Source organism: Propithecus coquereli, unplaced genomic scaffold (genome assembly GCF_000956105.1).
Source record: "Propithecus coquereli isolate 6110/MARCELLA unplaced genomic scaffold, Pcoq_1.0 Scaffold221, whole genome shotgun sequence".
Lineage (NCBI taxonomy): Eukaryota > Metazoa > Chordata > Mammalia > Primates > Indriidae > Propithecus > Propithecus coquereli.
The window spans coordinates 3,349,553-3,373,421 of record NW_012147301.1 but is presented as its reverse complement, the minus strand read 5'-3'; the positions used below and the strand labels follow the sequence as shown (position 1 = coordinate 3,373,421).

General features: G+C 37.5%; 1 protein-coding gene across 6 annotated transcripts in view; it reads right to left on the bottom strand.

Moving 5' to 3' along the window:
- CSNK1G1 (casein kinase 1, gamma 1) overlaps positions 1-23,869 on the bottom strand; it is a 208,149-nt gene that overhangs the window by 55,811 nt on the left and 128,469 nt on the right. For all 6 annotated transcript variants that reach the window (XM_012644865.1, XM_012644869.1, XM_012644868.1 and 3 more), the window contains 2 exons: positions 3,258-3,409; positions 1,745-1,979 (listed from right to left, as the gene is read on the bottom strand). In XM_012644865.1, coding sequence (XP_012500319.1) covers positions 1,745-1,979; positions 3,258-3,409 — 387 coding nt within the window. The remainder of the gene's footprint in view (positions 1-1,744; positions 1,980-3,257; positions 3,410-23,869) is intronic.

Sequence of the window (23,869 nt, the reverse complement as noted above, 5' to 3'; positions counted from 1 at the left end):
AGTGAGACTCTGTCTCAAAAAACAAAAACAAAAACAAAAAAACATATTCATTGAATATTAAATAAGGATAACTAACATATGGAGTGACCACACTATTATCACACACTATGCTAAACACTTTATATAAATCATCCCACAGAACCCTAATGTTACAGGTACAATTATCATACCCATTTTATGTATAAGCTAACTGAGGCCGAGGAAGGAATGTTACTGGACCAAAATCACATAGCTATTAAGTGAAAGAGTTGCATATCTTTTTCTTAACCATTACACTGCACCTGACACAAACATAACACAAATACCCACCTCTTGTCTGTTCTTGCCTTTCCTGACAAAAATAATAAAATAAGTACACAAACTGAGTCTAGGAAGCAGGCATTAGAACAATTTCTAGAATTTGTCAGTTAAACCAAACAATCACGACTTTAGTATTTAAGATACTGTCTGTCTCATGTGAAAAAGAAGATTACATGTCATTATGAAGGAAAAAGGGGATATTGACCACTGTGCAAGAACCACATCAGGCAAGGTGCTTTTACATATATTATCCATTCAACCTTCACAACACCCTTGTGAAGTACTACCCTCATTTTACAGATAAGTTTCAGTGAGATTAAATAACTTGTCCAAAGTGATACCAATAATAAGTGGCAGAGGACCTTCTAGCCCAATTTTAAAATATCACATTTATTTAAGAGTTAATGAGAATTTCCATATGGTTACTAAAAAAGTCCTGATAGCATCACGATTTCAACTCAAGTTCTATCGTACTATTTTGTAATGTCATTTCTACTCTTCGCTGTCACTAGAACCCTCATGTGAATACACGTGTAATTTATCCAATGAGGCAACTTAGTAGGTATTGAATTAGTCTTTAAGATACTTATTAGGGTGTTATAGTTCATTGATATTTAAAAATTTTATATAATTAGCTAGCTATGTCTATTATCAGGCATGGAACCTGATAATATTCTGTTTACATGTCTACTCTCTCGGATGTTGATTTTCAAACGTATTTTTTTAATCACCTAGGAACCTTTTCTTGGAAAAGAATCTTCCATGGAAGCCCAATATATAAAACAGATAAAAAGGAAAGTCTTTTTGGAGAAGCTGGCAAAGGGCCCAAGCTCTGCCGGCTTGGCATCCCCACTGTTCCTTAGGCTTCTCTTGCAAACACTCTTCCCTTCGGCTGGTTTCTCTTATAAGTAAGGTATTTTTTCTTGATTAGATCTTTTAGCAAAACTTGTGCTGGCAGTCTATCCCGAATAAAATTCAAGACTCATGGTAGAGAAAATATGTTTTCATCAGATAAGAAACTCCTTGAAGAATTATGCATGGATTACACACAGTCAATAGAAGTTTAGTCCAATTTTAGTGAAGCACTCTTCCCCACTGCAGACACCAGCCTAATGTCCTTTTTAGAACTATCATATATGGTGTCATCATAAGTAAATACCAAATTCATTACCAAACTCACTTAAATGTTATCACCTTTTTACAATAATTCAAGTACTCACACTGCTCAGAAACTAAGCATTTGGAAACACAGTGTAAAGAATTAAGAATCTATAACTAGTCAATAGGATACTTAGGAAAGTCATTAACTTACCATCCCAATTTCACTTAGCCTATGAAGCAATGAGAACCACAAATTGTAATGTACAATGAGAATAAAAGTGTTACTAGAATAAAAGATTGTTCTAATGACCTGCTCCTTTCATAGAGCAGGAAATAAACACACCTTTGCCAAGATGCGTGTTGATAGACATGTATCTTGCAGTTCCAGTTAAACTTTTGTGTTCCCTATAAGGTATGTGTTTTTTTGTTTCAGGGTCAATGTATTCCTTGGCCAATCCAAAGTCTATAATGTGTATAACATGCTCTTTTTTATTGCCTTGTCGGCCAATCAGGAAGTTCTCTGGCTTGACATCTCGGTAAATGAGGTTCTTTGAGTGCACATACTCCATTCGAGAAAGCTAAAAGAGAAAAAAATGATAGAAATACTCTAAAGAAGTACATTGGGAAAATAACAGCAAAACATTTTTTTTATCAGCCCAAGGTTTTATATTACTAAAATAATAATAAAACTCATCTTTTTTTCACTACCCAGAGTGAGTCATTTTACTGACTTGTAAACCAAAGAATATTTTTTGTCACAAATACATACATAACAAATATCAAGATTAGGAAAAGGGGCATTATACAGTTCAGCTAAAATGACAATACATTTTTACTTCAGAAAATGAGCATTAGAGAGAAAAGAAGTATTCCCAGGTAGAATATAAGACTGTTGATGGCCTTTAAGACAGGTGCCACTGCCACATTCACCTCCTGCCCACATCTTCCTATCCCCAGTTGGACAAGACACCCCAACTCAGCACTCATCATTACAGAAATAAGAGAAGTGAGGCTCAGAGAAGTTAATACTGGCCTGATATCACATAGCTAGTTAGCATAGAGATAGGACTACAGTTTTATGTTAAAGCAAATATAACCCAAAATAATAACCATAAAATTATTTCAAATTTCATTAAGTATTTCTATCTACAGAGCTTTTCTACTTAGTATAGAAAGGGAAGCTCAGACATTTCCATATTTTTATAGGACAGTGGGAGATTATCACCATTTGAAACAAATAAAGATACATTTGCATTCTTCCAGAGGGCCTGACAAACTTCTCAAAGTAACTGTTGCAAATGTTACTTAAACTGGTACTGGTGTGTAATTTGGTAGGTGCTACAAGAGTTGCCTCTTCAACTGAATCAGTCTGTGAGAACTGGAGGCCAGAGAATTAAGGCAAGTTCTTGGTCACACAAGTTTTGAATCTGAGTGTTAGTGCTAGGGGTTACATCTCCAGTCCTTTCTTGGATGTAATGGTGAAAGGAGAGGGACGACATGACAAAATCTCATATAGCTACATGTTTAAAACCTATAAATAAAACATCAAAGAAATTATTTGCATTTATACAACTCCACCTAATCATCCTCTTTCTCTCTAAGCTAAATAATATGCTTCCACTTTAGTCAAGGGCAGAGTACTGTTCCAAGGTGCAAATTCTTGAAATAGAGCAAACTGCAGATACAGTGTGACTTCTCTGAATTAACTCCTTTTGTCCCAGCCAGCTTTCAAGAATGCCATCAAACCTGTAAGCACTAGTTCACTAGGCATCACACACTGCAAATCGCCAAAAGGCCCACAAGGATGTGTCTAGGGGACCAGCCTATTCTCTCCCAGAATGGCAACTCCAACTTACCAACTGGATGGCTATCATTAACACCGTCTTCAAAGTAAATGTTCGGTCACAGAGGTCAAACAAGTCCTCCAAGCTGGGGCCAAGGAGCTCCAGCACCATGGCATTGTATTTCCCACATGGTCCAAAGTAATATACCTGTGGGAGACCTTCACCTGAAATAGAGGGGAAATGGGGTACAGAATGGGAGACACAAAACCAAAATATGAGACAACTATATTAGCACTGAGTAAGATATAAAGAAAGTGCAGTTTGTGAGATTTCTATTTTCTTTCTTTGTCCCTACTGGAAACTTAAACTGAGCACATCTTCAATGGAAATTAATAATGGGTGGGAAAGGCTGTCATTGCACAGTATGTTCAAATAAGCAGATATCTAATACTGCAATGCCAAAGGCATTTCCAGTGCTATAGAAGACATAGAATGGTCCCTGATCCACTATTGGAGCAGACTGTAAACTATTTCTCCCAAAAGATGGCCAGAAGTACAATATCATAAAATGTTCAAAGAATGGCTGACTGAGCTCAAAGGCCAGGCTAAAAGACCTTGTTGCATTAGCTGGTTTCATTAGCACTCCCTATTGCTTACTGTCAAAGGCCAAAGAGCTTCAAGGGCTCTTTGCAACTGTTGCCCCATGGAGAACTCAGATTGAAGAGGCAAAGTCACAGAGAGTGCAACTTGGCCCTAGGCCAGCACAACTGGCTGCCTTCTCATTGAGAGTCTCCATAGTTTTCTGTTTTCTATCAGCTGGAGAAAAGTCAACAGACACTTAGTGTTTGATTGCTGATAAGTAATTATGAAAGGAAAAAGGGGAAAAAATACAAGGCTGGGTTTTCCCCAGATTTGAAATTCATAGCTATTAAGAAGCCAAAATGTAGACTTTCTCATCTAAGTGGTAAATTGTGAATGAATTTCCTCCACAAAGTGCACTGTAAATATGAGGCATTCAGTAAATATGTAACTGCTACCATGAGAACAGTGGATACTAATGTGACTACAGAACATTTTTAAAATTATAAATATTTCCACATTTATGTATATCGTGGTCTACAGTTGTATATGTTGTGGATTACTGTCTGCTACTGCGTCTAAGTTTTTCAGATAACAAAATTCTCTCCATCTTCCCAGTCCCCTTTTATTTGTATGGGTGGGATATATATAAGCAGAGGTGACATATATCTAATACATCCTTTCTCCAGGGCAGGTGTCTTGTATATCTGGAGTTAATGCAATTCATTGCTATGAAGTGTGTATATTTAATTATTTCATTTACTGCATTAATCTATCTTGTTCCACTTAAATATTAAACAACTTGAGTATTTTCTTTCAATATGTTCGTTCCTCGCTTGTATCCTCTAATATAGTAGGCATTGTTCCTGCTAGCTCAATAAATAGCTATTTCAACTATCTTTGTGGTTGTTTTGAGTCTCCCTATATCAAAAAGGAAAAACGATTTAAAGTGTCTTTTTTCCTATTGTTTTGAAGAACTCATTTTTCAGTTTAAAATATACAAAACCAAATAGCTGTTACCAGTGAGTCCTGCTGAGAAATCCAAGGCAGAACATTCTATCCTAGAAATTTACTGCTTTAATTAATCAGACACATGGTAAATGCAGTTTGGGGATCTTTTAAATTTATGTCCTATATAAGTTTTTTATGTCACTAAAATGTTATTTTCCTAATATAAATTTTATATTCTTCAGAGCAGGTGTAGCAGAGCCTGTTGGTTACCTGCCCAATATCCATTCTCTCTTCTTTCTTTCTTTCTTTTTTTGAGACAGGGTCTCACTCTGTTGCCCAGACTAGAGTGCAGTGGCACCATCATAGCTCACTGCAACCATGAACTCCTGGGCTCAACCTCAAACTCCTGCCTCAGTCTCCCAAGTAGCTGGAACTATAGGTGTGTGCCATGACACCCAGCTGATTTTTCTTTTCTTTTCTTTCTTTCTCTCTCTCTCTCTTTTTTTTTAGTAAAGACGGGGGTCGGTCTTGTTCTTGCTCAGGCTGGGCTCAAACGATCCTCCCGCCTTGGCCTCCCAGAGTGCTAGTTCTCCCCTTCTTAATTACAGAACTTCTCATTGTTGCAAATAGCAACTCGCCCAGCTATAACTCCAGCCTCCTTGACAACTGGAAAGACCAAAGAGATGGAAGTAGAAATCATTAGATGGGTGGTTCTAGAAAAGTTCTTTCAAGGGAGCTTACCAGAAGGGGAAGTGTGACCTTTTGAAGGTCTAGAAGCCATCTAGAATCACCAGACATCTTGAGGATGTAAGACAATACCAAGAATAGATGGAGCAAAAAAGAGAACAACTTGAGTTCCTGATGGCTGTGGAGTAACCATGCCAATGCAGGACTTCCCTTCTCTTTGAACTTTTCTTTATCCAAAAGAAAAATCAATCTCTACCTTTACGGAGCTACTGTTATTTGGATTTTTTTAAACAGCCAAATCTAATCATAATTAATAAAGATATTATTCCTTTAGTTGGTTAAATTGCAAATCTGGGCATAATATCCTCTTCCTGAAGTACAGCTAAAAGTCAGGCCTGCTTAGGAAATATAACACTGGCATAATTTCCTAGATTTGCTGCCAATACTTAAGGATCAGTTTAAATAAGACAAATGATCTTCTTGTTCTCGACAATCCTTAGTACCAAATCTAGACATCTCTTGCCAGAAATTTCCATGTTTACAAAGAAGTTACAAAAGCATCTTGGGTAAAGTCTATACTTCTAACTACAGTGTCACTCATAACGCCTACCTAGGAACTTCAAAGAATGAAGAGTTTCTGCTTGATGCATTATTGCTTTTATTAAGTACCCTGAGACCTCACAACACCCCAGCAGGCTTTGGAATGCTCAAGACAACTTCTAGAACACTGAGTGGCTTAGAAGCATTTCTGGGAGAGGAACTAGGGCCAAGATACTTGTACAGAAAGAGCTCAAGTCAGAATCTTCAATCTAGTATTTGCTTCTGCTACCAACTCTGGCAAATTCCTTAGCCACTGTAGGTTAGTTTATTGATCTGTAAAGTGGAGGGATTTAGACTGGTTCCTTTTAAAATCTAAATTCTGATTATGGTTAGGATTTCCTTCTAGCTACGTTCTTGGTTCTTCTTTGTAAATGACAGAAACTCACCTCCATATGATATGAAATATGTATGGTACCAATTCCAATGCAAGCTAGTAGTAGTACTCAATTGGAAGTGTGTCTATTAGAACCATCTCTAAAACTTAAAAAAATTTAAAAACATTGACTTTACCTCATACCTACTGAATCAGAATTTCTAGAAATAGAAGCAAATATAGCTCTATAAGTGATTCTGATGTACAGCCTCAGCTGGAAAATACTCTATATAGAGAGTGGAAATAAAGGGTATTGCTTTGTTTTATGACTAATATATTTTAATATCATGAGGACTCAGAAAACACTGACAAACCAGTCTCTTACCGAAGTTCTTTCAGAACAAAACAACTGGACTCTCAATACTTTTCAAAGGAAATAATTTTAGGGCTAGTTAAAAGACTTGTCTGTTTAATGTTTCTTAGGTATTATAGAAAATGTACATGAGTATGAGTCTCTTTGTGAGATGTAGTTGTAATTTATTAGAACTATCTGTAAAGAAAGATGCCCCTGCAAGTTCTATCCTGTGCCTGGTTTCACACGACTGCCCACAAAGTGGTCAGTGCTGGTCTTAAAAGACACAGACATAGGCTCACTAAGAAAGTTTGTCTCTTTGGTCAGAGATTATCCGACAGTAATGGTTTATCACATGGGCTGCATTTAAATGAAAAATACTGCATATTTCACTCTTCTTTTGCAGAGCCATCTCTAATCCACTGCTTAAGAAATTTTTAATTAATCAATGTTATGCTGTGGAACTCTACAATAATACTGTGGGTAAAAGCAGATCCTTAAATGCAATATAAGCTATACATGTGGTTTAAAAGGTACTTCTTGTAAATAATTATGAGGAAAGGAGAATGGGGTGGGAGAGTTGGGCAAGGTAGATACGAACTGGATTCTTTGATCTATGGTCTATCAGAAACTAAGGTAGTTTTATAATCTCTCATCTGCTCTAAAAATAATATACTAATGAAGTCTCTCCCTCCTAAATTGGTCAACTGCACAGAACCCTGGGAATTAAAAAAGTAAATCCTGAATTTTCCTTTTTTGAAGGATTTCTAATAGATTTCATTGTATTTCCTTTAACCACAGGTTAAATCTCTTATAAACTGTAACTGCAAGGTTATATATACACCATGCATTATTAATCTTGTATATTTTCCCTGAGCAATATGAAACAGCCTTTCCATCCAACGATAGCATATTCTTATAAACACCGCCGGACTTATGGCTCACACATACATCAAGTTGCACAGAACAGGAAGTGAGGTGTATAACATAATACCTAATTTCTAGTCTGTCATAAATTTAACTTGGGTTAAATACATCAAATCAAGGATAATGGCTTCTTTATAGTCTAAGGTGTTATCTGAAAAGATACCATAATGCATTATGAATGGTAACTACTTTAAGTAGAGATATTTTTAAATGTATATCAGGTTGAGAACTGAAATAGAACCACCTTGAAGCTTTTGGTAATTTGATCACATTACTGCCTAATAATGCCTTTCATTCTTTTTTAAAAACTAAATTACCTATGAAGCAAATTCAAAATAAGTTCCATACCCATATTAATATCTGGATTAAAAAATAATATCTATTTTATATTTCAGTGCAATAAATAAGAATATGTTGGTGATGACTATCTTCTAAAGTCAGGCTAGAGAAAACCTTGAAGGACATAATATCCCTGGCAAGCCCCTTCTTTTGCTTTGTTTATATAGTTTATTTTTTAAAGAAAATAGGATGGTTTTTCTCCAAAATTAAACTCTTTCTCTTTTTAGTCTCATCGACGGTAGTGGTTTCTAGCATAACTACCAAATGTTCTATAATGTTTATGATCAGGGATTTACTAATACATGGGGAATTACCATCAGGGAAAACAATAATATTAAACATATACACTTAACAAGAAAGCAGAAAGAACAGGCAGATAAGCCAGATGATATTCCACAGGAAGTAGTGAAAGGGAAAAACAAAAGCACAGCCTTTAAAACTCAGAGAATAGCTCTATAAAAACAATGCATTATTACAAAGATACACGTTACACATAGTGTTTCTTTAAAAAAAAAAAAAAGAACAGATTCCCTCTCATTTTTCTGACTCTGAAAAATGCCGCTCTACAATATTAACCAGTTCAACATATGACTCTATTAAAAATGCTGCTTTAATAACAAAAAAAGCTAGACCCAGAATTAAGGAATCAGGATTACTTTGTCCGTTCTATAATGAAAAATGTTTTACAATCATCTTGTTCACAGGCCTCTTGGGAAATGGAATATTGCCAGACATATATTGCTAACACAAGCTCAAATTTGTATGGTGGGAGAAGAGACCATGAGGAAAGGCAAAAGCAGAGGAATAATCTCACATTTTTGAGCCGCAGAAATTGGGCTTTTACAGCTTCTCTATTACACACACACAATTACTAAGGCAGGCTCAAAATCTTATTTATCCAAAGGACAAGGGAGAGAAAGCTCAAGATAGGTCAATTTCTTCTGCAGCAGACAGTATCTAAGATACAAACTTTTAAAAGCGTGTTGTATACTGGGAGTGGGGGAAGGGTAACAGGCAGAGGTACTTACTCTTTGCAAAGAAACTAACTCAGCTCAGCTGAGTTACTAACAGACTGACTTTATTCAGTAAATTAATGAGATAAAAAAACACAGTCTTTGAAATTTTTCCATGTTCCTTAGTATTGTAGTCCCTGTGATTAAGTTATAAAGATGGAATATCTATTGAATTTCAAAAGGTTCCTCGAAAGCTAAGAAAAGATGACCAATTCCTCTTAAAACATAGTTGAACAATAACTAAAAAATCAAGAAAGTTCTAGCAAGCAATTAGAGGAAATGAGAAGGAAAAAATGAGGTTATCCAAAGTACAGTGATCCCTTTTCTGACAACCTGTCCCTCTCCCATTACACTTTCTTTGTCCATGTGTCTGTATTCCCTACTCACAGAAGGCTATGTGAAGGCAGCAACTACCATGTGTTAATTATGTTTGCATGTCAGCACCTAGTACTTATTTTACTACCATATCTACTAGTGCTAAGTCAAAAATAAATACAACTCAATGCAATGCACTTGACTTTTCTATTTGGAATGCCTGATGCTTTCCTCAAAATTGCTAAAACACACACACACACACACACACACATACACACACACACACACACACACACACACAGAGCAAAGTAAATTCAGATTTTATTTATTTATTTTTTTTTTGTGAGACAGTCTCACTCTCTTGCCTGGGCTAGAGTGCTATGGCGTCAGCCTAGCTCACAGCAACCTCAAACTCCTGGGCTCAAGCGATCCTCCTGCCTCAGCCTCCCAGGTAACTGGGACTACAGGCATGCGCCACCATGCCCGGCTAATTTTTTCTATATATATTTTTAGGTGTCCAGCTAATTTCTTTCTATTTTTAGTAGAGACAGGGTCTCGCTCTTGCTCAGGCTGCTCTCGAACTCCTGAGCTCAAGCAATCCTCCCGCCTCGGCCTCCCAGAGTGCTAAGATTACAGGCGTGAGCCACCGCGCCGGCCTCTCTCTGTAGTTCTTGAGCCTTGTCAATTCCAGTCTCTGGTTCAGAACAAGGGCCACCTTTGGCATTACTTTTTTTAATTATAAAAGTGAATACACACACACATACACACATTTTAAATAATCGAACATAACAGCAAATCAAAAGCAATATAAAATATATGAATAAAAAATATTCACAACCATAAAGACACATGATTAACAACACTGCACTACAACTTCATTTTTAATTTAATATTAAGGAGTGAACGTTTTTTTCTTATCAACACATGGACTTACCTCATTCATTTTAATAGCTATATAGCATTCCACCATATATCATATTTGTTTAATTTTCCCCCTACTGATGGGCATTTAGATTGTTCCCATATATTTGTTATTAGAAATAGATATTATAGTGAATAGCTATTGCTTTTGCCTGGCCTGCATCTTTTTCTTTCTTCTAAGAACAACACCTTACTCTTGCAGTGAGAAAGCACCCACCTGGGATCAACCCATTTCCCACTGCCACCCCAAGGATGTTACTTGAGCCAGATTAATCAGAAATATTCTATCTGCCTGCCCTAGGGAGGTGGGTCAGGGATGGGTGCTTGACCAACGTCAGCACAATGAGAGTCAACTCTAGGACTTTTGTGGAACTACAGAGGAGAAGTTTATTCTCTCTCTCTTTTTTTCCCTGACTGCTCAACTGGAGGAGCTTAGCCTGGAGCTGCCAAGGACCACCACAAGGAAAGAGCCTATTTGAGAATAAAGCTAACAAAGAGAAGGCACAGCTCAGAAAAAAAGAGAGACAACATACCATACACCTGAGGAACAAGGATAGTGTTGGTCCTGGATCTAGGCAGCCTAAGGTGAAAATATTTCTTTTCTCCTCTCTCCCCCTTTTCCTCTTCCCCTCTCTTTCTCCCTCTCCCCTCTCTTTCTCTCTTTCCCTCCCTCCCCCCTCTCTCTCTCAAGTGAGCTTGAACTAGGACTCTACCCTTTGCAAATAAAAACATCTAGACAAATATGCATACGGTACTGCAAAAAATCTTTGTGCCTCCATGTATGTGAATGTATCCTGAAGGTGACTTCCTTGAAGAGGAAATGCTTGCATATTTAACATTTTAGTATATAGTGCCAAACCACCAGAGTTCTATAAATCCTCTTTGGTCCTTGGTATGTCTCCTGTCCTAGACCTATTTTCAACATTTAGCACTATAGTTCCATTACTTGAGCATCCAGGTCCATGGGGTACTTAACAAAAATGCTTTTAGGACCTGCCTTCACCCATTATTTCCAAAGCCCTAGGACTAGAGTTATCTCCTCTCTTATACTTTGCCACAAAGTGTTTGGAAGAGTCTCCTAGCTTTTCATCCAAATTATTACAGATATTTCAAAGTCAGAAAAATCCCTCCTCCAACATTATTTGTTCAGTGCTATTATTTCTAATTAGAGCTAATTAGAAAATTTCACTCAAAGCATCACAAAACTCTGTTGGCAATAAACTCCTTTACAGTTTATGAAGTGTTTTTATATAGGTTCTCCCATTCCTAACAAACACGTAGGGTACTATTATCTCATTTTTATAGGTAAAGTAATTGATCAGAAGTGACTTGCTCAGGTCATACAGTAAATGAGTGGTACAGCCAGGACTTGAAACCCCTACTTCTGCCTCCAAGTCTCAGGCTCTTTTGCTACACTACACGTACCTATCTGTGCCCTAAGTTCATAGACATTCAGAGTGGCAGCTGGACTAGGTCACATTACTTTGACAGGACTTTAATCGATTTTTTTTTTTTTTTTTTTTGAGACAGACACTCTGTTGCCTGGGCTAGAGTGCAGTGCCATCATCATAGCTCACTGCAACCTCAAACTCCTGGGCTCAAGTAATCCTTCTGCCTCAGCCTCCCAAGTAGCTGGGACTACAGGCATGCGCCACCATGTCCGGCTAATTTTTTTTTTCTATATATTTTTAGTTGTCCAATTAATTTCTTTCTATTTTTTAGTAGAGACGGGGTCTCGCTCTTGCTCAGGCTGGTTTCGAACCCCTGAGCTCAAACAATCTGCCTGCCTCGGCCTCCCAGAGAGCTTTTAATCGATTTTTTAAAGCTTTAGTAAAATATAGTCTGTACATGAACTTAAAGGACAATCACAAGATACTAATGATAATGTTCACAGATTATGAACTCAAGTAATGAAGAAAGAAATACTACCCTTAAAAAAGTACAGGCTAGACTACATTAGGAGTGCACTAGTGGTATTTTTAAAATACAACTACCAAGGAGTCAATCTTCAAATGAAGCCTAATAAATTAAACACGTCATTTAGGAATTCAGAAGACAATCTGACATATGCTTAGATTAATACAGAAAGTATAAAAAGCAGATAAGCATATGTTTTCATTAACTTTCAGCCTATTTAATAAATTGTTTCCAGAAGTACCCTGATTGGAAAAACAAAACAAAACCCACTAAAGAACAGTCTAATTACAGCACACAGGCAGAACATGCCCTATTATTGAACTCTCTTAATATTGTAATATTCTTCCTTAAGCATCAAAAAGGCCCTGGGAAAGTAAAGTGGTGTCACCATCATTTTCTGAATGGGATAGTAGAGGTTAAGGCTTGCCACAGAATAACTGGTCAATGGAACAGATGCTGCGGCCTACCATCCTTTTCACACTTGAGCTTTTACTCAAATATCTCTGCAGTGAGAACAGATGTGACCTGATGGAGCATTCAAAATGACCTTATAATTCTGGTCACTGAAGAGGCATGAAGACTTGCAAGGAAGCAAAGTGAATTCATTTATCTTGTTGATTTTCAGTTAGTCTAAGGAATAAATGTTGTGATGTCCCTGTTTCCAGTTTCAAATTCAATTAATTTCAAAGCATCTGATGGCCAGTTTGTCCATTCATCAACCATCACAAGTGAGAACAGGGTGAGCAGTAAAGAGGGGCCATCTAACCTTGACTGAAGGGGCTGGGAAAGGCTTCAGAGCAGGGGTCACAGGCTGAGTCTTGAAGGAGGGTTAAGAACTGATAGGGCTGGAGTGGGGAGAGTGTCATCTTGCTTGCTGAGGGAGCAGCAAGCATATAGGTAGCTAAAAGCACAGGGCAAAAGCAATGTAATAGCTCTTTGAAATTAGAAATACGAAGACTATTTTGCTCTCACCTGGAGTTTCTTTTAATTTTGAGCCACCAGGTGGAAAAATTGTGGCCATGAATAAAATGGAAAGGAAAGAGATATCTGAGTAAATAAAAAGATCAAAAAAGAAGAAAAATAAGTATTTTATCTGAGTATTATACACCCAGACTACCTTAGCACATCTTTAATAAGATTATTACAGGATGTATTTTCTTTTAAGTGTACACCAAGAACATACTATTGTACTACAGCAGTACTATCTAACATAAATACAATGTGAGCTACTACTAAGAGCCATGAATTTAATTTAAAATTTTCTAGAAGCCACATTTAAAAAGTAAAAATAAAAAATGTAAAACTAAGTTTAATAGTATATTTTATTTAACTCATATGCAAACTATCATCACTCCAATATGTAATTAATTTTAAAATTACATTTTTAACTCTTTTGGGGGGTACTAAATTTTTGAAATTCTGTATTTTATACTTACAACACATTCAGATTAGCCACATTCCAGATGCTCAATAGGCATATGGCTAGTGGTACAGCTCTGAAAGGAGTTATGAAAGATATAAGGCTGGCTTATTTACCAAAGTGGAGCACAAAAGAGGTCCTATACTTAGCAATCTGCATGACCCCAAGCAAGAAGACTTCTCCAGCTCACAATTCTCTCTTTCCAATGAACTCTCTAGATCTGCTTATTCTACTCATCTAGAGCCAATCACAGGTTGTCTCCCTTTTAGAATATAAGCCAAGAACAGTGGCTATCTTGTTCACCACTGTATTATCAGGACTTAGCTTAGAATAGTACTTAACCCAAGTAGGATGCTTAATGAATACCTCCTTAATAAATACATGAACAGACACATACCAGCCTCTGGACCTTGGCTTATTTTCTACTTGGAAGGCTTTCCTTACTCTTCCATTTTAACATGTCCATATAAATCATACCTCTTTTATAAAAAGTTCAGCACCACAGATGTCACCTTCTGTCTTCCCTGTTTCCCAAAATTAAAAATCATTTTTTTCCTTCAGAACTTCCATATCATTTTATATACATCTTAAAAAATATATAACAGCCCACTGTTTTAGCTTGTGATTACAGTTACTTACATACATCAGTGAGCTCCTTGAGGGTAGCAAAACTAACATTTTATCATGAACATACTGAAAGCCCAGTAAACATTAAATTCTCTTTCCAATGAGGCTCTTGTGTCCTGAAGGTAAGAGATCATCTTATTTATAATTCTGTGGCCCTCAAAGTACCCAGCATAGTGCTAGGGGACAGCAGTATGTTTCTGTTAGTGAAAACTTCATCTCCTTATATTATCACTAAGGTAGTTATTAGTAAGAGATTACCTAGTGGCTGGAAAGAGATAATGAATTAAAGCAATATGATAGCAAGGAATGTCTCTGTGGCTAAAAAAAAAAGCAAAATATCAAGTATAAAGAAAGATGAAAATGCAGAAAAAAGTTAAAAGTGTATTAGACTGCTGAAAGCACAAGAATGCAGAGACATACAGAGCTGACAAACTCTTCTTTTAATGGGTGAAATACAAATTACTTTTGTAGAAAGAAAATGACAATATAATTGGTCACATATGTTAAAAATTTATCTTTTTGTTGGTTTTTGTCTCAAGCATGCTTATAAACAAGTTACATTCTACAAATATGAAAGGGCTTAGCTAGCAACTGGGTTACTATTTTGATAGTAGGCATGAGGAGTTATCTATCTTTATGTAGTCTGTTACTGGAACTTAAGGAAAATATTTTCTTACCAATGACACTGACGGACACTGGAAAATAACTAGCTAAGTTTTAATATAAGACAGTAGATACATATTTCTACTTTCCCATAACCCACAGGAATAATTAATTTCAATAGTTCATCTCTTTCCTTCCATAGTACTCCATAGCTTTGGGGATGCTAAATGTTACCCCCCTTTTAAATGATTAATCTTGACATACTGTGAGGTAGGACGAGGAGTCACTGAACTTACTGTAGCCCCTATTTTGGACTGAAACTTCCCCTGTCTTTGATCTCCTTAAAAAAGCATTCTCTAAGGGCAGTTGCTACTCAGTGCCTGAGGAATGGCTGTGAGGATATGGAAGGAAGAGAAACATGCAGGTATGGATTAATATTAAGAGAGCTTTGAGTAAAGACAAAAAAAGTCAAGCAGGACCTAGAATTAAAGGGAAAAAATGGCAACGAAACCTTTAGGGTCTTTTAATTTTTATTTATAAGCAAGCTTTCACCGATCAGGCTTCAGTGACTGACCTTTTCCAAATCTCTGCCTGCATAAGTTCTGTATCATTTTCTGGAACTAATCACAACTCTCCAGCCCAGTTCACTTACATATAAATTACTTGGGTCTATTTTTGGAAGCTTACCTTCTATTTTTTCATGTCCCTTAAAAGAAGACAAAATCAAAGTAACAAATTCTGCCTTCACACCGAGCAAATATCTCTAGCAGTTCTGCACTTTGTAAAACAACACACTGAAAAGGTGTTAGCACTTTGTGTTACTGTGAGGTGTATACAGGCCAAATAATTTCTATAATAAACTCACAACACTCTATTTGCAATTACAGAACTTATTGGTCCAAAATGTTTAAAATAGAAGTGTTTTTCTTTTGTAGGGAGAAAGATTCTCTCAAATTTTATTTATGTAATTAAAGATAATTGTTCTGTACGTCTCAGAGCTATTTGAGAGCTTTAAGGGGCAGAGAAGGGCCACATGGAGTTTGGCTCTAACAGATAAGCCAAGTCTCTTACAGCATCACATATGAACTTTCTTCCTCTTATATTATACTTCACTATATAGTACAGTACTACAATAGAGTACACTGTTAGCCACAATATGAGAAATGTTCCAAAAATATCAGTTCTGGCTTTTTTTCCCCCCTAACCAGTATAGTTAGTTAATAAAGGTTAAGGTCATCAAGTGGCATCCTTGGAAGAACAGATAGAAATTTATAGTATCACTATTTTTAGCTCCATTAAAGACTAGCAATTATTAGTACTGAGTATGTAAATTACACCTTTCCAAGCCCAGTAAATAAAACAACCCTTTAGCCATAGATTGGACTTAAGCTGCAACTCAAAAGAAGCATTTAAACGTCCTTTAAAAATGTTTCCTGACGATGTAGGTGGATTTGGAATGTCTCCCCCCTCCCCCGGTCCCTTCCACTCTCTAAGGAAAAGATGACCAGACCACACTTCTCCTTGTCTAAAGTTTGTTCCATATACTATAACAGAGCTGCTTTTCACATACTGATCTCAGGTTCTTGCTACTGACTCACCAACTCAGGCACACTTTTATATTTAGGTTCTGCTCCCTAAGAGGAACAATTGTGACACCCGTGCTACTCCTTCTGTAAAGTATATTCAAAGGCTCAGATTTCAAACACTCCTCTCACCCTTTAGCCAGTGGACAAGACTATAACTTTTTGTTTGTTTTTAGTAATAATAGGAGGCTTCTGCTGTTGCCCTAGTATTTACTTATTTCAAATAGGCCATTCACACAGAAGGAGCAGTTCCTTGGGGCGTAAAAATTTGGCAGTTTTGGGGTTTTTTCCCCCAAACTAGTGTAGTTAGTTAATAAAGGTTAAGGTCATGAAGTGGCATCCTTGGAAGAACAGATGCCCAGGATGGAGAGCAGTAGCCCAATCACAGCTCACTACAGCTACACACTCCTGAGTTCAAGCAGTCCTCCCACCTCAGCCTCCCAAGCAGTCAGAACTAGAGGTGCGTTCCAACTCACCTGGCTTGCCTCTCTTAATAGAGGCCCGAAGCAGGTTTATCTCCTAAGATGATTCTTTTTTTTTTTTTTTTTTGGAGACAGAGTCTCACTCTGTTGCCTGGGCTAGAGTGCTATGGTGTCAGCCTAGCTCACAGCAACTTCAAATTCCTGGGCTCAAGCGATCCTCCTGACTCAGCCTCCCGGGTAGCTGGGACTACAGGCACGTGCCACTGTGCCCGGCTAATTTTTTCTATTTTTAGTTGTTTGGCTAATTTCTATTTATAGCAGAGATGGGGGGGTCTCACTCTTGCTCAGGCTGGTCTCGAACTCCTGAGCTCAAGCAATCCTCCAACCTCGGCCTCCCAGAGTGCTAGGATTATAGGCATGAGCCACCACGCCTGGCCTCTAAGATGATTCTTTTCCAACAACAGTTGGTAAGTACAACTCATTGTGGAAGGGGCAGTTCTCTTTCTGGGAGTAATCACTGCCCTATGCAAGGACACCACACAGTTAGTTGCTTACCATTCTCTTGTCATAATGTTAACTATTTTCTCCCAGTTCTTAAGCCCCATTCTTAAAGACTCTGCTCTCTGTTGAGTGGTGGGGCTCATGTGATTCTGTACCCTCTGAGTACCTGGACCAGGACTGGAAAGGTGATCCAACCTGGGTCAGACAGTCTCATTCTTAGAAACTTGCAATTGTGACAAGGGGCTCCAATCAATCTCTGCTGGTGCTTAAACTGAGGATAGGGCAGTGCGGGAGACTTTTTCCTACCAAATGTAAGGAGAAGCAGAGAAGGCCATTAATGTGGAAAAAATGATGCAGATGAACATAAGCTAAGGCAAGAGACTTTACGGCCCTAAGCAGATGGAAAGTCAAATAAAGAGTGTCAAAAACAGGCCTAAGGCCGGGCGCGGTGGCTCACGCCTGTAATCCTAGCACTCTGGGAGGCCAAGGCGGGTGCATTATTTGAGCTCAGGAGTTCGAAACCAGCCTGAGCAAGAGCGAGACTCCGTCTCTACTAAAATTAGAAAGAAATTAATTGGACAACTAAAAATATATAGAAAAAAAAAATTAGCCGGGCATGGTGGCGCATGCCTGTAGTCCCAGCTACTCGGGAGGCTGAGGCAGGAGGATCGCTTGAGCCCAGGAGTTTGAGGTTGCTGTGAACTAGGATGACGCCAAGTGCTCTAGCCCAGGCAACACAGTGAGACTCTGTCTCAAAAAAAAAAAAAGAGTGTCAAAAACAGAGTTGGACAGAATGCCTGGGACAAAGAGTAGTTGTCTTGGTCCCTAGAGGTCTCCCAAGTGCTTTGTTCTATTCCCTAGTGAGATCTGTATATTTCTTTCCTTGGTTCCATGACATGTCCCTGTGGTCTTCCAGTAAATCTTCCTTCTGGGTTTAAGCCAATTTGAATAGATTCTATTCTTTGCAATTAAAAGTGTTGCTGGGCACAGTGGCACATGCCTGTAATCCCAGCTCCTTGGGAGGCTAAGGCAGGAGGATCACTTCAGTCTAGTAGTTCAAGTCCAACCCGGGCAACATAGCAAGACCCCTTTCTCTAAAAGAAATTTAAAAGAAAAAGGAAAAACACCAGTATTGACTAAGACACATAAATGTCTTATATGCAACTGCTCATCTGTCTCTTTTTTTTTTTGAGATAGGGTCTCACACTCTGTTGCCTGGGCTAGAGTGCAGTGCCATCATCATAGCTCACTGCAACCTCAAACTCCTGGGCTCAAGTAATCCTTCTGCCTCAGCCTCCTAAGTAGCTTAGACTACAGCTGCACACCATCATGCCTGGCTAATTTTACTACTTTTTGTAGAGATAGGGTCTTGCTCTTGCTCAGGCTTCATCTACCTCCTCTTAAACCAACACTTCCTAAATATTCACTACGTGTAAGATACTACATTAGACGCTTTAGGGAGGAAAGATAAATAAGACACAGACTCTGCCTTTAGGGAACTCACTGGTAGAAAACAGGTAAATAGCTAACATGATACTAGAAAGATCTTAAGTCAAGCCTTTCATTAAAAATTAGTAAAATGAAAGAAGAGCATAATGTACAATGGCATAAGAATCAAATTTACTTAATCAAACAAAATCATACATGCTTGAGAAAAAATTTTATGAAAATAAAAAACTATCATAAATTATTTTGTAGATGTATATACCGTATTATATATACGTGTGTATATAAATATATACACTTTGCATTACTGTATATATTATTAATTCTTATCCATAATGTGCAGTATATATTTACTGAACATGATCATATACACAAATCCAGTTAGGCTATACTCTATGGGCAATCTAAGGGATTTTTCAAAGCTAACTTTGGTTACACGTGATTTTCACCTAATGTGCTAATTTTAGGTCCTAACCTCACATGTGACTTCATTATAGTTAACAGTTGGTTTCCTGAGAAAAAACTATTACCCTTGAAATCCTAGCATAAGATTCCTGTAAACTAGTAGACAGGTGTGATCTGTGATAACTGGTGTTGGTCTAGTTATTTGACATTATTATGCTATTCCAAGAGCCAACTGAACTGAAATATGGTGTTGTGAGAGATACCTTAGGTTTTGAACAAAGCCTCTAGACTCAAATTAGTGGCCCAGAGACTCACTTGCTACTAACGGCCCCATATTGACAGTGCCTCAATACAGGAATTATGACAAAGTAGCACATAGAATATACAGGAAATATAACAAAGCAGCTCAGAGATAGGCCCCAGCAACTTACTAACATTTTATCTTTCTTGATTCGTTTTCAATATTTCAATTATTTTTAAATAATAACATTCATCTTGCTTAACTTATTTTACCCTTTTAGTATCACATATCTCAAATCCACATTGGATAATAAAGCTAAAAGACTCTATGATCTGTCTGAAATTTATACCTTACGCCTTCAATAAACAGATCCTCACCTTACCTTTACATCAAAAAGATTTTAATAAAAAATATATATAGTATTTTTTATAGACTAAGAAAATACATATGTCCATAGTACCTATAAGTGGAGAGATCAAAATCTTTCTTATATGTATAATTTATATGTGTGTATGTGTGTGTGTGTATATATATATATATATGTATATGTATATTGAGACAAACTCTTGCTCTGTCGCCCCAGCTAGAGTGCAGTGGCATCATCATAGCTCACTGCAACCTCAAACTCCAGGGCTTGAGCGATCCTCCTGCCTCAGCCTCCCGAGTAGCTGGGACTACAGGCATGTGCCACCATGCCCGGCTAATTTTTTCTCTATATATTTTTAGTTGTCCAATTAATTTCTTTCTATTTTTAGTAGAGACGGGGTCTCGCTCTTTCTCAGGTTGGTTTCGAACTCCTGAGCTCAAACAATCCGCCCGCCTCGGCCTCCCAGAGAGCTAGGATTACAGGCGTGAGCCACCGCGCCCGGCCCAAATTACTTTTTTTTAAATGAAACTTTTTTTTTCCTTCTGGGAAGCTGCACACAGACAACTGCAAATACCCTCTCTAAAATTAGTCCCTGATTTAGGTAGCAGAGTGGCAGATCTAAAGAGCTATTTTTGCTGAACTGTAACTGTTAAGCGTAGAGCCAAGCAAAAAGTTGACGACATATGCCCACTGGTTCAATGTGATTGGGTCCAAATAAATCCCTAGCCACTCATTCACTTATATATTGTCTATGGCTGCTTTTGTGGGACAAGAGCAAAGCTGAATAGCTGCAACAGAGATGGCTGGCCCACAAAGCCTAAAATATTAATCTTTACTAACTGGCCCTTTATGCCAATCAGTTCTAAAGATCTGCAATGCTATGGCTACTGTGGATGAGAACCACACATAATTCCTACCTTCAAAAGGCTTAAATTCATGGGGGGGGGGGGACAAGGGCAACATATGTAACCTAAACATCCATACCCCCATAATATGCTGAAATGAAAAAAAAAAAAAAAGTAAAAAAAAAGGCTTAAGTTCAGAATTTTCACCATGGAGCTCTTGGTTGCTCTGAGCTCATAAATAACAGTGAATAGGTATGTCTCTGACTGTATACTAAATCCCTGTAGAAATAATTTGGGGGACCTCACACTAAAATCCTGAATTTTATTCACTCATCTCTATTCCGTTTCCTTAATGTAATTAATCAAGAACAGCTGGCATGGCAAATGAAGAAGAGGCTGAGAGTATGGAGAGGAGAGTGGAAGACAGAGAGAAGCTGCAACTTGGTGATCTCATTGCCACTGAAATACTGCTCCAAGAGTTCATATGCTGAGATTTCATCAATTTAATAGACATTTGTTGAGTGTCTTCTTTGGATGAAATGATAGGCACATAATACAATAATGAATAAAAGATGCTTCTTGCCCTTAAAAAGCTCACAATCCAGCAGCATATTACACTGCAAAAAGTTCAGAATTAGTGACACAGCTCTCTCTGCAAAGCTTCTCATTAAAGCACCTCAAGGGTAGCATATACTTCATTGAGGTAATTTCTATATTCTGCAAAATGAATGGAGTAACAAAAAAAAAGAATGGGAGCTTTGCTCACTGCCATGCTATAGCATGGGTCAGCAACTATGGCTCACAAGTGAAATCACCCACTTGCTTTTGTATGACTAGCAAACTAAATATGGTTTCTACATTTTTAAATGTTTGAAAAAAAATCTAAAGAAGAATATTTCATGACATGTGAAAGTTACATAAAATTCAAATTTCAGCATATGTAAATACAGTTTTACTGGAATACAGCTCATTCATTTACATATTGTCCATGGCTGTCTTTGTGGTACAACGGTAAAGTTGAGTAGCTGCAACAGAGACAGTTGGCCCACAAAGCCTAAAATATTTACTATCTGGCCCTTTATTCTATCTGCCTTCATAATAAATCCTATCTTCCACACTACAGGCAAAAGGTAGTCTAAATATATCTATCCTTCCTTTTTCTGGAGGGTAATGATATCCACTAACATTCCCACAGACTACTGTATTAAACTTTACTTGTGGTGTCTCAGTAGTCCAGCATCAATAACACCACTTTCTTTGAGAATTCATAAATGAATCCAGTCGTAAGTACTAAACATTAACAACCAGTTGGCTTTATTCCTGCATAATGGTTTCAAGTTGATTTTACATAACAAAAAATAGTATAATTTGATCTTTTTTTCTGGGGTCTAAGTGTCTCCTCCAAACTGGCGTGAAAGGCTGTGAAGTTGTAGAAGTAAAAGCATTCGTTCTCACCAAGGAGACTCAAGTGAGGATAATTATATTTCAATCTGACCACATTTAGCTCCTCTGAAAGAGACAAACGTTTCTCTAAAAATGACAGATGTGATTGGTTCACCATAGCTGGAATTCTGATGTACTGAGTCAGAGAAAGGATTGGAAATTATTAACTCACTATTACTTAAGAATCCATCAAAAGTCTTCCAAGGCTGAAATGATTTTACATCTTCATTCTGATTTTTGAAAAGAGCTTTGAAAAAATGTAAATTTTAAGAGTATTTCCACTTTTACAGGAAAGTTATATCTTCAGTTCCAATGTAGAACAATATTGCCTTGTGTTTATAAGGTACTTCTCCATTAAGGATTCAAGGCCTTTATAAACATTACCTCATTCAACTCCAGCAGGTCTGCAAACTCGATAAGAAGCAAGGTTTTCCTGTTGTGTGAATAAGGAAACTGAGGCATACATAGCAGGGCACATGGTTAACCTTGAGTCACATAGAAAACTGTGTGGAAAACATGGACTGAAGTTTTTCCTCCATTGAATTCTTGGCTATCCTCACTTACTCACACTACCCAGCATTAGAGATGGCAATGTCTAAACCTTCACAGTCCTTAAAATGTAATTTCAAGGCTGCCCATTTACACTAATTAAGAAAACTTTTCCCTGAATTTAGTAGTATTTGTTTCCTCTATCATACCTGTGGAAGAGAGACCTCTGGAAAATTTATACATGACAAGAAAGGATCCCGATTTTACTTTCTTTTACCAAGTTCACTATTTCATCCTTTCTTCCCTTGTCATGTAAACTTTCTACCCAAATGGAGACAGAAAGCTTTCTTCTGAATCCCTTAAGCACTCATAAGGGACAGCTAAGTTGAGGCATGTTACTCATTCACAATTTCCTTCATTAAAAGAGTCACTTCTAGTTTAATTTAAATTCCTATGTTTCTAGTACATCTTCAGAAATTTGTATTCTTGAATTTGTGTGTACTATTGCCCGTGTTTACTTAGCTTACTTATAAGGTACTCCTATGAATGTTCACAACAGTATAGGAGGGTCTTGACAATCCCACACTTTCTTATGACTTCTCCAGGTCTATGCTTTATTCCTCTTTTCAAACAGAACCATGTTCCTATTAATTTAACAGTAGCCTAGATTCAAAGCTCTGTTTTGGTATGAACCAGCACCTTTTGCCTTTTTTGAGGGCATACAGAACCATTCCCTCCAAGCAACTTCAAAATTGCAAAGCCCAATCTATTAACACTTTCTTTATCCATACCATAAAGGTTTCAGTGGGTGAAAATGGTTTGCAAACAGTAGCTCCAAACTTCTCGGTTGTATATATAACATATGCGTTCAACATAAATGATTACTTTGGAAACCAAAGTTTGAAAACCTAAAAGGCCCAGGGCCATAAACGCATTTGAAGGTAACAAAGGCAGCCTTCTAAGTCACAAAATTTGCGAGTACCATGTGAAACAGGAAATTTTACTCTTTCACTGGGGGAAATGTCTAGTCTTTTCCTCAGTTAAAAGTGTTTATGGCTATTTTCCATCACTGTTTTAAAATTAGGTAAGGGAAAAACTGTGGATGGCTCCAGGCATCTCCTACGTATATAGGCATATGTGCACATAAGACAAAAATCTGTACAAAAATGAGAAAAACACATTCCAAGTTCAGGATTGCCTATTGTGTGACCCTAGGTAAGTTACTAAATTTCCCTGTGCTCAAAAATGGGAAAAAAATGAAATAACCATATAAAGTGCCTAATAGACTGAGCCCTACTGACTCATCCTCCCTATTACAGCCATAACCTGCACTCTGAGGTCATACTATCAGCGTACCCCTTCTTCCTGGAGTCATGCC